This window comes from Leptodactylus fuscus, chromosome 6 (genome assembly GCF_031893055.1).
Source record: "Leptodactylus fuscus isolate aLepFus1 chromosome 6, aLepFus1.hap2, whole genome shotgun sequence".
NCBI lineage: Eukaryota > Metazoa > Chordata > Amphibia > Anura > Leptodactylidae > Leptodactylus > Leptodactylus fuscus.
The window spans coordinates 151,245,046-151,262,009 of record NC_134270.1 but is presented as its reverse complement, the minus strand read 5'-3'; the positions used below and the strand labels follow the sequence as shown (position 1 = coordinate 151,262,009).

At 42.2% G+C, this 16,964-nt stretch overlaps 1 protein-coding gene across 3 annotated transcripts in view; it reads left to right on the top strand.

Moving 5' to 3' along the window:
• Positions 1–16,504, top strand: part of LOC142208869 (CMP-N-acetylneuraminate-beta-galactosamide-alpha-2,3-sialyltransferase 2-like) — a 54,294-nt gene extending 37,790 nt beyond the window's left edge. For 2 of the 3 annotated variants that reach the window (XM_075277667.1, XM_075277669.1), the window contains exons 4-7: positions 7,407–7,586; positions 10,954–10,999; positions 13,860–13,979; positions 16,315–16,504. In XM_075277667.1, the coding sequence (XP_075133768.1) occupies positions 7,407–7,586; positions 10,954–10,999; positions 13,860–13,979; positions 16,315–16,482 (514 nt within the window). In that variant the 3' untranslated portion in view covers positions 16,483–16,504. The remainder of the gene's footprint in view (positions 1–7,406; positions 7,587–10,953; positions 11,000–13,859; positions 13,980–16,314) is intronic. The other variant, XM_075277670.1, reaches the window with a different exon arrangement.
• The last annotated feature ends 460 nt before the right edge of the window (positions 16,505–16,964 follow it).

Below are 16,964 nucleotides of genomic sequence, written 5' to 3'. Positions count from 1 at the left end.
AGATATATATATATATATATATATATATATATATATATATATATTAGAACACAAAACTTTCCACAGTACTGTAAAGACAATGCAATGGTGTAACCTCTACCCTACTGCCCCCTATTGATGGACTTAAATATCTATAAACTCTTAGTCTAACTTCAGACCATAACCACTATTCCCTTTATAAATGGAGTCTATAAAGTCAAACACGCCTCCCAAAAAAATAATAGTGCCATGTAGAGACCTTTGGTAGAAGCAGATACTTTACCTTGTGGCCACAAACTAAGATAAGATAAGATAAAATAAGATAATCTTTTAATAATCCCACCTGAGGAAATTTCAGTGTGTTACAGATTGTAATACAGATACAGGATAATAAACAGTAATATATTACAGAAGTAGACACACATAAGCTGAGGAAAAATGCTATACTAGGAATCAATATCAGCTAAGCAAGAAAAGAAAGAAAGAAGACTTCAGGATCATTTAGTTCTCTGTGCGGACTGCTCTTTGCTTGGTCTAATGTATATTATGTAGCCTGACCACGGTTGGGAGGAAGGACCTCCGATAGCGCTCCTTCTCACACTTGGGGTGAAGCAGTCGGTCACTTACAGTGCTGCCAAGTCCCATCAAGCTCTCATACATGGGATGGGAGTTATTCTCCAGCATGGCGCTCACCATGGACAGTGTCCTTCTGTCACCCACCACCTCTACTGGGTGCAGGGGGCTCAGAGATAATAATCTCTTGCAAATGAGGCTGAAAGTTCAGTGGAGGCGGACCCATTTTCCCATAGTTGCTTCTAGACAGATGTGATGTCGACAAAGTCTGATGAGCTGCCATCGGAGGTGTATGGCTCCAGCTTCCTCCCCTCCAATTCAAAACACATGACTTTTCATCAACAATTGCAGACAATGGAGTATTCTACTAACAATGACAGACAATGGGAGATTCCTTCAATAATGGCAGGCAAATTAATATTTCATCAACAATGGCAGCCAATGGAAGGTTCTATCACCAGTTGCAGACAAAGGAAGGTTATATTAACAATGGCAGACAATGCAAGATTCAACCAACAGCTATTTAAGGCTCAGTTCACATCTGTGCCTGGTCTCCATATGGGGATTCTGTTCCCCTCTCCGCATGAAAAATGCAGAGAGAAATGCGCTGCAAGTAACACTTTTATCTCCGCATTTTTCACCCTTTTTGGGTGGAAACCGAACAGAAACCACGCGGACCCAGTTATAGTCTATGGGGTCCGTGGGATTTCTTAGGTAACTGATTTTTTATGTGGATTAGATTTCCATTTGGACCTCCCCAAACGGAGACCTGTGCACAGATGTGAACCAAGACTAATATGTATGGCCAGCCTAGGGATGAGACAGAGGGTACTGTCTGTCCTAAAACATTCTAGAATTTGATGATGACAGGACAGGGACGTTTCCCTAAAATTTGCGCTCCTGCCCCTAATGTAGTACAAGAACACTAAATGTAATGGAGGGCTCTGCTATTTGAGCAGTTCTGTAATGTGTTCTCATAAATCTTCCAGAAAAAGTAAATTAACCCTATGTTCACAGGGGCGGTGGATGAAGCAGTACTAAGATACTATATATAGCTACACTTCTGTTGAACTTGGTAGAATCCTATCTTGAATGTCAGAGAAGATGTTTTATTCAGCAGAGCAGGGCACACCCTAAACTGTCGCCAGATGATTCCTGCTGCGGATGTGCTGACAGATCTCCCCATGGACTACTATTGTAATTCCATGGAACAACAATACAATATACAGCAATGTTTGCCAATCTTTTCAGATTCTTGGTACCTCTGGAAAAAAATTCTCAAGATACTTAAAGGGATCCTATCATTAAAATGTTTTTTTTTCTGACTAACACATAGGATTAGCCTTAAGAAACGCTATTCTTCTCCGACCATCAGTAGAAGTCCCAGTTTTCTGCTGTATGCAAATGAGTTCTCTCACAGCCCTGGGGGCGGTCCTCAGTACTCAAACAGCACTGGGGGCATCCCCAATGCTGCGAGAGAACTCTCCAGTGACACCTCTATTTTTTTCTCGAAAGGCCTCTCTTCACGTCTTCTTCCAGCGCTGGCTTCAAACTTTTACACATGTGCAGTCAGCTCTTCCATAGGGCCTCGGGCAGAGCCGATTGCACATGTGCACGGCCATTTTCTTGATGCTGCTTACCCCAGAGCCGACTGTGCATGCCTAGAAGTTTGAAGCCAGCGCCAGAAGAAGACATGGGGAGAGGCCGATCCTGAAGAAGATAGATGCGGCACTGGAGAGTTCTCTCGCAACATTGGGCACGCCCCCAGTGCTGTTTGAGCGGTGAGGACTGCCCCCAGTGCTGTGAGAGAACTCAATTGCATACAGAAGAAAACTGGGATTTTTATTGAACGGCGGCGTGGAGAAGACATCTAAAGGTTAGAGAAGAATAGCCTTTCTTAAGGCTATTCCTACGTGTTATCGAGAAAAAATGTCATTTTAATGATAGGATCCCTTTAATAATTTTTACCAAAAGGAAGAAACGTGTTGATGTGGTTTTTGAGTCCATTTTTTTTATTTATAGGCGACTTGTTAAATAAATTTGTTTCCCTTGTAAAATTAGAAAATCTCACTGAAACCCCATCCAAGCTCCATGCACTTTTTCTGATGCACCATGAAACCTGCACTGTCCTATATCCCCTAACCAGACCCACCCAGCACATATACAGATTCACCATTTACCTTGCCATGCTCTCATAGTAGCCCCCACATAGTATCATGTGTATAACCAGTAATCCCCAGCTCCACAATATACAGGTGGAGTAGAGTTAACTCGATCTTCTACAATTGGTTAAACCGCTGTAGTGTGATATGTTACCAGAGAAGACAACAAAACCAATGAAACAATCAGTGGAAAAACATTTTTTGGTTGTGTTGTCGTCTAAGATAAGAAGACAACTAACATAACACGCTGCAGAAGTTTGACCATTTGCAGAAGTTGTGTTACATTACAAATTTTTGTTGTTGTTGTAGCATCCCCCAAACAGTATGACACTCCCCAGTGGCACCAAGATACTTGAAGAGAACCTTTCCCACCTCCACCAACTTCAGCTCTTAGTATCCTTTAATAGCTGCTGTTCCACTGATTTCAGCACATTTGGCATTTCTTCTCTAGCCCCCACCGTTCCTGAGCAATCAGTGCAGTTAGTTTCGATACCTAATAATGCTAACTAAACTCAGTACTGTCAAGTAGGTGGGGTCAAGCAGAAGCAGGCAAGGGGGTGTCTCGGCTTAATACCACCCACTTGACATTAGAGAGTCTATTTCACATGTGCTTTATTTTTTAATTCTGTGGTCACAAAGATGAATTGTGTGTGACAAATACTAACTTAGTTTTGTGTGATAAAACAAATCCCGCATGATAAATATTTTGTTTGAAAAATCAGTTTTGTCAAAATGCAAATAAAAATAAAACGGGAAAATGATAGAGTGCCACTGGAAATAATAGATTGCCAAAAAAAATGTCATATAAAATACAACTTTATTGGTTCCAAAGATAGTAAAAAGCCTTTTACTGTCTTTGGAACCAATAAAGTTACATTTTATATGACACTTTTGTTGGCAATCTATTATTTCCAGTGGCGCTTAATCATTTTCACGTTTTTTTATTTACGTTTTGGCAATTTTCACCACCTTGGATTAAAGGGATTCTATTACTAGAATTCCATTTTAAGCTAAACCCACGTTGGAATAGCATCGAGAAAGGCTATTCTTCCCCTACCTTTAGATGTCTTCTCCACACCGCCTTTCCTTAGATATCCCGATTTTCGTACATATGCTAATTCATTTTCTAGCAGCACTGGGGGCGGTCCCCAGTGCTCCAACAGCACTGTGGGTGTCTCCAGTGCTGGGAGAAAACTATTCAGCGCCACCTTCTTCTTGTTCAACTCCTTTGCCTCTTCGTCCTTGGCCGTCACGTCTTCTTCAAAAAGCGCCAACTGCGCATGTCCGTAGGCCGAACGGGAGAGGCCACAGGAAAATGGCCAATGGACATGCACAGTGGGCACAGTCGGCCATTTTCCTGTGGACAAACAGGAAAGAAGAGGTGGAGGCAGTGAACAAGAAGAAGGCGGCGCTGGATAGTTTTCTCGTAGCACAGGGGACGCCTCCAGTGCTGTTTGAGCGCTGGGGACCGCCCCCAGTGCTGCAAGAAAACTAATTAGCATATGGACAAATACTGGGATATCTAAGGAATGGCACCCTGGAAAAGACATTTAAAGGTAGGGGAAGAATAACCTTTCTTAAGGCTATTCCAACGTGGGTTTAGCTTAAAACGGGATTCTAATGATAGAATCCATTTAAGTTGGTGTCCGGGTAAGAACTGCAACTGAGTAAAGTGGATTTTCCACTACAAGGTATCACTATGGGCGCCAGGTATTCCTCTCTGCAAATCAGTTTGTGACACAAATAGGTTTTATGACACAAGATAGATTCTGTACACCCAAACTAAACAGCTTCATAAAATGATTTCACAAAATAAATTCTGTGCACACAAAATAAACTGCATCACAAAATGATTTTTGTGCATTTTGTGAAAAACAGATTTTTTTTTTTGTGCACAAAATGATTTCTGTAGTTACAAAATTAATTCTCAACAGATTTTTTTGATCAAAAAATGGATTCTATTGTCACAAAGATCAACTTTATGCCCGACCAAATAAATTGTATGATCACAAAATTCAGTATGTCACAAAACACAGTGCGGACAAATGGCACTCCACTGTATGTATAGCTGCAGGTTCTCGGGGGTCTTGATTTGTGAAAATACCTCACTTTGATGTGCTGTGGACTCCCTGCAGTAACTGTGTCCTCTATGAATCACTTCCTGGCTGGGTGATAGGTTTTTGTTGTGTTTTTTGTGTTATCCATCACAAGTCTGTACAAGGGGAATTCCTGTAATGAAAGGATTAAAGGTAATACATGAGTCACTATATGTGTACAAAACTCTAGAACCCATTCGCACTATATAAATACCTGACACGGAGGATTATAAGGTGTTAATAAAAGGGTAAATCCAACTCATAGCAAAAATAAGATTAGTAAGCGTGTAAAAAATATAGAACTCAAGTGTTATGTAGCTATATCAGGAAAAGGTTGCCTGACATTACAACGAATATTGTGCTGCCGAGCCTGCTGAGAGAACAAACAGGATTTGTAGTTATAGGAAATCATTTTATTTTTTGTTCTGGATTGTGGGCATGCTTTATGGCACATGTCTAGTTCACTGTCCAGAGGGAGGGGGAACTAAGTTTGCCCATCATCTGTTGTTCATGGTGAGATCCTGTTTCATTTGTCTAAAGATTTTTTTAATAAAGGTGTTAACTTCCATTGTATTCCTGCCTTTTTGTGATAATGAGATGTCTTATATTTTTACATGGTGATTATCCTACTAATATTATAAATGTGAAAGTTTGTGTGTTTGGATGTTTGGATGTTTGTGAGTTTGGATGTTTGTTCCTCAATCACGCTAAAACGCCTGAACGGATTTGCGTGCAATTTTCCACAAACATAGTTTTCCCTTAGGATTGAGTCACAGGCTACTTTTGGTGCCACTAAACAACATGGCTTCCTAGCAGGAGACTCACAAAAGCAGGACTCCTAGCCCCAGCTATAGACTCACACACACTGCCTGGCATTTCCTGCCTCAACCTGCCTGCACACTCCTTACGGTCTCCTCAGGAGTAGCCCTCACTCTACTCACTCACATTTTACATATAGCTTTCCACTATATAACACATCACATTGTATCACGACATACACAATACAACACATCACATTGTCTGACACAATACAACACATCACATTGTCTGACACAATACAACACATCACATTGCCTGTATCACGACATACACAATACAACACATCACATTGTCTGTATCACGACATACACAATACAACACATCACATTGTATCACGACATACACAATACAACACATCACATTGTCTGTATCACGACATACACAATACAATACATCACATTGTCTGTATCACGACATACACAATACAACACATCACATTGTCTGTATCACGACATACACAATACAACACATCACATTGTCTGTATCACGACATACACAATACAACGCATCACATTGTCTGTATCACGACATACATAATACAACGCATCACATTGTCTGTATCACTACATACACAATATAACACTTCACATTGTCTGTATCACTAGATACACAATATAACACATCACATCACATTTGCTAGCCCACCAAACTTTTTAAAGCACTTTTACAGTTTCACACGTCTGTGTCCGCCCAATTCTCAATTCACCGCAGACGAAGTCGCGGGTAAAAGCTAGTCTGTATTAAAGGGGTATTCCCATGTCGCATACTCACCAGTCGTCGATGCTGTAAATTCTACTTTCTTCCGGCTTTGTTGCGTCATTGGTGGGCGGGGTTACATATGCAAAGCCAGCGGCGAGAAGTCATCGCTTCTATGCCGCTGGCCCTGCGTGTGCGCTCCCGATGCAGATAGGCATCGGACGTACAGCCTTCACAATGCAATACAGACCCGGCATCCGCTGTAATAGAGAGGTGGATGCTGGGGAGTGTAGATGCCGGCACAGGTTCCTGCAACATCGCTACGCTCCTGCCCTGCATGAAGCCAGCAGCAGCAGGAGCGATGCTGCTATTTCGCTCCTCCGCCCCCCTCCCCTCTGGAATAGCAGCATCGCTCCTGCCGCTGCTGGCTTCATGCAGGGCAGGAGCGTAGCGATGTTGCAGGCACTTGTGCCGGCGTCTACACTCCCCGGCATCCGCCTCTCTATTACAGCGGATGCCGGGTCTGTATTGGTGGCCCCTTCCGCCAAAGTGTAAACTACCTCCCCCTCCCCAGGCTCGCTCCCGTGCACTTAGCCCCTCCTCCCTCCCCCCTGAGAGCAGCAGATACATCACTTGACTTTTGACCAGATAAGTCAAGGGATGTGTCAACAGAGAAATGAATAGAGTAAGATAGTGGACAAATAAAGCAGTTTTGCTGAAGCAATGTATTTAGGAAAAGTCTTACATTCACATTATCAAGCAGTATAGATAGGATCCTTGTGATGGGACAACCCCTTTAAGGTAGAAGATTCTATTACAGGGGTTATACCATGAAAAATACTTAATCTCTATCTATAGAATAGAGGATTAATTGCTGAGCGTCTGACCATTGAATGTGGGGGTCAGATCCTGGGAACGTGTTGTAAATGCAGCCATGAAGGACGCAGTTGCACCCCACTCCATTAATTTCATATGGCACAGTAGAGCTAGTCAAAGTACAGAGTTTTTATTGTATTTTTTCTATTTTTGGCAATACTGCTTTATATTATGGCGCTCATACTAATGTTGAATCTCTTTACAGAATGAATGGGGCTCGCACCTCTGGCTTTGAGGCAGATGTTGGTTCCAAAACAACTCACCATTTTATGTACCCAGAAAGTGCTGTGCACCTTCTACCTGGAGTTCACTTGGTCTTGGTCCCCTTCAAACTCCAAGACCTACGGTGGATTACAAGTGCCCTTTCAACTGGAGAGATAAAGTTGTAAGTAACCATACATACAAGACATGTCGGGATATAGCTGGCCTGTAACATATGTGATTATTACATGTATTTATACACATACATTTAATATAACAGAGGGGATCATCCTGAATATGAGTAGTTAAAGCTAGCAAGCAATTATGCCATAAATATCTGATTAGATGCAGGACCCATATTTGGCATCTATAGAGGGGTCTCCTTGTTACAACTTGTACCACATATGCAGTGGATGGAGAAGTGGTCGCTTTTCCCATTCACTTCTATTGGAGTTCTGAGAACACTTGAACAAGTGTGTATGTGATGAGACTACCCATTTAAAAAGGACCTGTCACCTGTCTGAAAAGCCCAATGACATTCAACATCTGATCGGTGCTATCACCCTGAGTATTTTGGGGTTCTGTTTATCCAAATCTGTTGAGCTATTCCACAGATATAAGCCCTTGTATTATATAACCCAAGTGGGCAGTAACACTGTGGTTTCTTTGGGGGTGGGGTCTCTGTGCTGTATATCATGTAGTGTTACCGCCCACTTGGCTAGTATACCCTAATCTACATCACTACTAAAAGGGCTTATATCTTTAGAACAGCTGAACAGATTTGTATAAATAAGAAAGAAAAAGTCACCACCTAAATGTAACCATGAATAAAACAAACAATAAAAAGTAAAAGTGACTCCTTTATTGTAGCGGTGTCCTCCTACATCTAGCCTCTAGGTGTTTACCTAGCAATTGTAAGACATAGTAACCAGGTCTGCATTTATAAAGGGCGTCTACTGGCTTAATGTGGCCAAAAATAATAAAATGTACTAATGTTAAGTCTCACGCTTGTGCCAGGTATTGTTCCATCTCATAAACTATTATACAACCAATCTGGAGTTTTCTCTATTGTGTGTAAATGTTTATGCAGCAGATGATGAAGTTTAATGGCTCCGACTGCTGCCGGCCAAAGCCTAGAATAAAAGCTTTACCTAAGGCATATCATAAATGTAACAGCCACTGTACTTCATCACACTGTACTAGTTGTCGTAACCCGCAGGTCCTGGTATATTAGTGCTTGTATCAATATCGACTGGTACAACTGTATCCTGCACCTAGAAGGCACATTATGTAGCCAATACCAAGGCCGAACCCCACACTATGAAGCCAATACCAAGGCCGAACCCCACAATATGTAGCCAATAGCAAGGCCGAACCTCACGCTATGTAGCCAATAGCAAGGCCGAACCTCACGCTATGAAGCCAATACCAAGGCCGAACCTCACACTATGTAGCCAATAGCAAGGCCGAACCTCACACCATGAAACCAATACCAAGGCCGAACCCCACAATATGTAGCCAATAGCAAGGCCGAACCTCACACTATGTAGCCAATAGCAAGGCCGAACCTCACACCATGAAACCAATACCAAGGCCGAACCCCACAATATGTAGCCAATAGCAAGGCCGAACCTCACACTATGTAGCCAATAGCAAGGCCGAACCTCACGCTATGTAGCCAATAGCAAGGCCGAACCTCACACTATGCAGTCAATAGCAAGGCCGAACCTCACACTATGTAGGCAATACCAAGGCGAAACCCCACACTATGTAGCCAATACCAAGGCCGAACCTCACCCTATGTAGCCAATAGCAAGGATAAACCCCACACTATATAGCCAATACCAAGGCCGAACCCCACACTATGTAGCTAATACCAAGGCCGAACCCCACACTATGCAGTCAATAGCAAGGCCGAACCTCACACTATGTAGCCAATAGCAAGGCGGAACCCCACACTATGTAGCCAATAGCAAGGCTGAACCTCACGCTATGTAGCCAATAGCAAGGCCGAACCTCACACTATGAAGCCAATACCAAGGCCGAACCTCACCCTATGTAGCCAATAGCAAGGATGAACCTCACACTATATAGCCAATACCAAGGCCGAACCCCACACTATATAGCTAATACCAAGGCCGAACCCCACACTATGTAGCTAATACCAAGGCGGAACCCCACACTATGTAGCCAATAGCAAGGCGGAACCCCACACTATGTAGCCAATAGCAAGGCCAAACCTCACACTATGTAGCCAATAGCAAGGATGAACCCCACACTATATAGCCAATACCAAGGCCGAACCCCACACTATGTAGCTAATACCAAGGCCGAACCCCACACTATGCAGTCAATAGCAAGGCTGAACCTCACACTATGCAGTCAATAGCAAGGCTGAACCTCACACTATGTAGCCAATAGCAAGGCGGAACTCCACACTATGTAGCCAATAGCAAGGCCGAACCTCACCTATGTAGCCAATAGCAAGGCCGAACCTCACACTATGAAGCCAATACCAAGGCCGAACCTCACCCTATGTAGCCAATAGCAAGGATGAACCTCACACTATATAGCCAATACCAAGGCCGAACCCCACACTATATAGCCAATAGCAAGGCCAAACCTCACACTATGTAGCCAATAGCAAGGCCAAACCCCACACTATGTAGCCAATACCAAGGCCGAACCCCACACTATGTAGCAAATATCAAGGATGAACCCCACACTATGAAGCCAATACCTAGTCCAAACCCCTTTCCGCTGAAGGCATTTTTCAATTTTTGTTTTTAACTACCCGCCTTCCAAAAGCCATAGGTTATTATTTTTCCATTATCTTTACTGAGGGGCAAATTGTACTTCATAATGGTACCATTTAATGTTCCATACAATTTACTTGTTAGATGGAAAAAAAATTCACAATGGGGTGGAATTGGAGAACAACTGTGTTTGTGCAAATTTCTGGGCCTTCTTTTTACAGCATTCACTGTACAGTCAAAATGACATGTCACCTGTATTCTATTCTATGGGTTGGCAAGATTACAACGAAAAGAAATTTATATATATTTTTTTTACATTTCAACTTCTTAAACAGAAATCCAAAACTTTGCAAAAAAAAAATTTCACCATATTCTGACACCTATAACTTTTCTTTTTTTTTTATTTTTTTATTTTTATCCATGCACCGTGCATAAGGTGTCTTTTTTTTGTGGCGCCAGATGTACTTTTTATTTATTTCAGAAATGTCTATTGTTTCATCGCTTTTTATCAAAATTTTTATGAGAGGCAAAGCAGCAAAAAAATGGCGGTTCTGCTCTTTTTTTTTTTTTTTTTTTTCCTTGCTACAGCGTTCACTGCATGGGAAAAATATTTTTATAAATAAAGTTTGTAGACCCCCAAGAAAACTGATAATAACTTGTGGTCATAGGGGACTGTGGATGGGCAAGACTTTGTACGCAGTACCGTATACCTTCTATGTCCTGTCCCTAAAATTTTTATTATTTAACTGCATTTTGCATTTGGTAATTTGACTTGTGTCTTCTTTCCCCTTTCAGTACATACACCAGAGTGAAGCAGTACATCAAGGCGGATAAAGATAAGGTGAGATATGAAAGAACAATAATTCCTATTCTTGGATCTTGGTCTCATGTCAATCTAATCTAATCTGGACTGTTCTCTCACCATGAGGCCAGGGATAACACTACACCATGTAGCACTACTACTACATTTGCATATTATCTGATCTGCTCCAAGGAATGCAGACAAACTGACACGGGCAATCACCTTTAATCCAAATTGGCAGTTTGTCAATTTTAAACATGTCTGGAAAAAGAGAATCTAATTTGTCGCAAACAACGACAGCTATAAAGGTAGCCAGAAGTCAACAGAGTTCTCCTCAAGCGGAGCTGAGGGGGGATCATCGACACCAACAACACATGCATTATATTTCGTTGCAGCGAGCTGCTAAGATGCCAGAACAATTACGGGCACGGTGCGAAGAACAACTTCAGTGACAGGCCAACTTGAGAGCTGCCGAAACGCCGGAGCAGACAGATCATCACCGCCAACAACACACTCATTATATGGCATCCCAGCGAGCTGCTGAGACGCTGGAACAATCACAGCCACAGCCCGAGGAACGAGTTCAGTGGCAGGCCAGCTTGATAGTTAGTTGTCAATAATCAACAATGGTCCAAAAGGAAGCGAACTGGCAGGGCAATCCTCCGCTGACATCAGAGCGGACCCGCCAGCGGTCAGACCGCATCACCGCACATTTTGTTTATAACAGCAGTTTTTACTGCTATACGTATTTTTGTTATCAGCCCCTGATGATTCCATTTATTGGAAGAAACGCGTAGGAAAATTGGCCAGGAAACATAAGCTAGTGTGCGGGGTAATGCTCTTCTAGTGGCTGTTTCCTATTACTTCTCAGGTGGATTGTTCTCTCTTACATTCCCGTGTTGGAGTGGCACTAGTCCAGTAGCCTAGGGTCTGACAGTTGTGATCCTTGTTTTAGGTATTATGACATTTGTCCTTTGTGATGGATTTTAATTATTGAATTAAAAGTGAAGTTTTATCTTGTCATATACTGGTGTCACCCATAGCAATTATTAATTCCCTACTGTGAATTTATCTCGGGACCATACATCTATTTTGTGACAGTGAATAATATTCCTGAGGTTTCTAGATCTCTGCTTGCTGTCATTCATTCTGCTTACTGTCAATGGATATAAATCACTCCATGGTCATGTGATGGACAGTCCATGGTCATGTGATAGACAGTCCATGGTCATGTGATGGACACACAGGTGTACAGCTCGTTACCAGGCAGATATCTGTTTACTGTACTGTGACTGTAACAAGCCGTGCACCTGTGTGTACATCACATGACCATGGACTATATATTACATGACCTCGGACTGTGTGTCATGTGAACATGAACTAGTGCAAAGTGGATATGAAAGTGGATAACCTCTTTAATGGCAGATGTCAGGGGAGAAGGATTGAGCATGTTGGTTTTCAACATGATAATCTTGGATTTCAATGTTCGATAGACCCTCTCTCTCTATTAAAAATACATGCATGGGGATGGGGGAATAGGGAAGAATATTGTACAATGTTCATTTCATCACCTTTACCAAGTTCTACTCTTGGCATCCTTCAGTAGGTACCCTGCCTCTGATTCTGGCACCGTTTCAATTTTTTTCTCTAACCCCAAACTGTTCCTGTTCTCTATTAGTTTCAGCACACCTAAACTTAATAATAAACTGATACTTGCCAATTCAGTAGGGGTTTTCTTATCAGCAGTCACCTCATTTATATCACATCCTCAATCACGCAAAAATGGCTGAACGGATTTGAATGACGTTTGGCACATAGATAGATTGTAACCTCGATTAAAATATAGGCTACTTTTTATCCCGGTAAATGACATGGCTTCATGACTGTTATAAATTTAGGTTCACATACTATATTACACTGCTCCTGCAGCAGCCTTATCTCAGCCAGGGCTGTTATCTCTCTTTGTAAACACACTTAACCCTCAGTGTGTAGAAACCTTAGCATATTATCTGATCTGCTCCAGTGCTGACGAATATGGGCAAACACCTTCAGAGTTCTTCTCAAGCGCAGCTGAGGGGGATCATTGATGTCAACAACATGCTCATTATATGGTGTCCCAGCGAGGTGCTGAGATGCTGGAACAATCCCAGGCACAGTACAAGAACCAAGTTCAGCGGCAGGCCAGCTTGAGAGCTGCCGAAACTCCGGAGCATGCGGATCATCAACCCCAAGAACACACTCATTATATGGTGTCTCAGTGAGCTGCTGAGATGCCAGAACAATCACGGGCACAGCACCAGGAACGAGTTCAGCGGCAGGCTAGCTTGACAGCTGCCGAAACGCTGGAGCAGGCAGATCATCAACACCAACAACACGCTCATTATATGGTGTCCCAGTGAACTGCTGAGATGCTGAAACAATCCCAGGCACAGTGCCAGAAACAAGTTCAGCGGCAGGCCAGCTTGAGAGCTGCTGAAACGCCGGAGCATGCAGATCATCAATGCCAAGAACACGCTCATTAATATGGTGTCTCAGCAAGCTGCTGAGATGCCGGAACAATCACGGGCACGGTGTGAGGAAAAAGTTCAGCAGTGGGACAGCTTAACAGCTGCCGAAACGCTGGAGCAGGCAAACCCTCGACGGCAGCAATTTGCTAAATATAGGCAGATCATCGATGCCAACAACCCGCAGACAAAGTCGCAGGCAGAGGCTAGTAGAAGATAACACCTCTACAGATAAACCCACTGAGCCATCATCACATCTACTGACCATCACTGCTGATTATCTACTCCAAGCATAACTATCTACATATTTATATATACACATATACTGTATATAGTTAGACCCTCATCACATCATTTCCATGTATATTAATATGTCTGCTTTTTGCACATTTCAGGTATTAATATTTAATCCAGCCTTTTTTAAATACATTCATGATAACTGGACCAATCATCATGGAAAGTATCCGTCTACTGGAATGCTGGCGCTCTTCTTCGCGTTACATATATGTGATGACGTAAGTACTATAATACATGCATGCTTAATAGGACTGCTCAGGAGTTGGAGGAACCTGTGCAGCGGCGTGGGCTAAGTATACTTAGTTGTCCCAGGTGCTCCGTTGTCTAATGCCAGTGTCCATTCAGTCTTGTTATGGTTCTGTGTTGCCAGAAGTCCTGCCCCAGCAGATGCTGGTAAGGTGATATACATTGGTGAGGTCCCCAGTCCTTTTACAAAGACTAAGACCACTTAGTGGTCTCGGCGGTCACCTGACACTCAATGCAGCACCAGCACAAGACTGAATGGACATCAGCATTGGACAGTGGACAATAACACCTCCCCAGACATCCCACAGGTTTTTCCAATTCCTGAACACTCCCTTTAAATTTCTTTCTTAAACTCTAATAGCCTGAGGCTAGGTTCACACTATCATTATGATTGACTTCAATGAGATCTGAGCTGCAGTGAAAGTGCCAGGCCACGGCACAACAGATGGAGCATTCTGCTTCCAGCCCTCTCTTGTGTACTAGGTGGGCGCCAAAAGAGGCTCTGAACCGAGGATCAGTGTTGGCCCTCCATCGATAATATATTTATGGCCTGTCTTGAGGATAAGCCATCGAAAAATGATCCCGGACACCCCCTTTAATGAATGAGGTAAATCTACCCCAAAATAGCGCTATGACACTGCCAATTGTCTCGCAAACAAACATGCCCTACAGTGTTAATTTTTATACCCCTTATGTAAGCTTCCATTGTATTCAGGCTTAGTGGTCAGTGTGAAAATTATAAAATTTAAAGAAGTCACCAAAAGCTTTCAAAAATAAACATTTTCCTGGTGACACATCCATTAGAATCTGGCCACATAGTTCAGATAGCATTCAGTTGACGGCTTGCCCTCACATATATATGTATGATTGGCTGAGCATGCATATATTCAGAATGGCTAGCGTCCTGGACATAGACATAAGATAGTTGTCATCTGAAAGCTATCTCACCTGAGATCCTCCATATATATGCACACTATCATTCCCTACATGGTGAAAAGGAAGTTAAGTGTTGTTATACACCTATGGCAGCGGCTTACCTCCCTGAGAACGATTCATCTATCCAATCATCTCCCCTGACATTTGCTGTAGGAGTGGAGTGGTCATGGCCATTAAGGTACCGGTGCCATTTTCCTGGCCGTTTTGGGAAGGATTGCCAAAACAGTCAGGAGCCTACTGAAGGCTCCTTGGATTGTCTGGCATTAACTTCTATTACAGGCTGCTCTATACATCCTGCAATAGAACGCAATAGAATGCATTTGCATTACATTAGTGATTCGACCCTTGGGTTCAAGACCCATAGGAGAGTCTAATTATTTTTAATATTTAAAAAAAAACAAGCAAAAAAAACAAAAACAAACAAACATATCACCCCCCCCTTCCCTAGAACTCGTATAAAAGTTCAAAATTAATGTGAATGTATCCCATCGGATGAAAACACCCCAACAAACTTTTGTCCTATATGGTTAACACTGTAGCGGGGGGAAAAAAATCAAAAGAGCTGAAAACACAATTTTTTTTGGTTGTTATGCCTTTGTTAAAAATTTCCATAAAAAGCGATCAAAGCAATAGACATTCCCCAAAATAAAATAACTAAAAAGTGTATCAGGCCCCACAGAAAATGACTCCTTGTGAATTCCCATACTTGGAAAGAAGTTATGCCAGAATATGGCAAACATAAGAAATTTTTTGGGGGGGTTGAATTTTTTTTTTAAGGAGTTAAAACGTAAATAAAACTACATAAATTTGGTATCCCTGGAATCATACTGATCCATAGAATACAGGTAACATTTTGGCTGCACAGTGCTGTAAAAACCAAGCCCGTAAGAAACAAACACAAATTGTCTCCAATTACATCCCATTCTGAATATTTTTCCAGCTTTCCAGTAAATTGGACGAAATATTAAATGGTACAATCACAAAGTACAATTTGTCCCGCAAAAACTAAGGCCTCATATGGATCTATGAAAGGAAAAATAAAAAAGATATGGGGATTGGAAGGCAAAATGCCAACAACTAAAATCGAAAAAATGACTGTGGAGGGAAGGGGTTAATACATGTATGGTCACCTTAAGCAATGCAGTGTAATCTATTACTATGATGACAATGACCTTGAAAACATTCCAAGATAATAACATTTGGCCGCGCCCCATAAAGTAAAGACCTAGATAGTAAAAGTGTAGAATTTCTTGAAAGTAAGAATCAAGACTTCTGATAAACTAAGCCTACATGTTACATATAACCAGCTTTGCCAATAGTTGTGATATTGGGAATGATCTTGCCAAAAATTGGTTTGTGTTTATTTCCTAGATATCAGTATTTGGCTTCGGCGCGGACCAAAAAGGAAATTGGCACCACTACTGGGAAAATAACCGATTTGCAGGAGCTTTCAGATGGACTGGTGTTCACAATGCAGAGTTTGAGTCAAAGCTCATAGCAGCCTTAGCCCAGGAAGGAAGACTGAAATTCTACAAATAACTCGCACTTCTCCATGTCCATGAACACGTCATGTTTTCTACTTTGATAATATTAAAAAGAATTCTTCTCATGATGTATTTTATGATCGTTGTGATGTATTTTTGTTAAAGGGATCCTATCTTTTAAACACAATTTTTTCTCCCTAACTTGTCGGAATAGCCTTAAGAAAGGCTATTCGTCTCCTACCTTTCCTTTTCTTCTCCACGCCGTCGTTCGCCTGCAATCCCGGTTTTTCTCAGTATGAAGAAAATGAGCTCAAATGAGCTCTCTTGCAGCACTGGGGGCGTCCCCAATGCTGCCACAGAGCTCTCCAGCGCCGTCCCCATCTTCTTCTGCAATTTTAGCTCCGCCCACTTTCATGTTGACTCCCTCCATTCTCATTCATTTTTCATGTGCTCCCACACAGTATAGTCCTCCTACGGTCACCCGTAAATTATATTTCCCCTCTCCATCTCTCCCCCAGTTTCATGTCTCCCCTACAT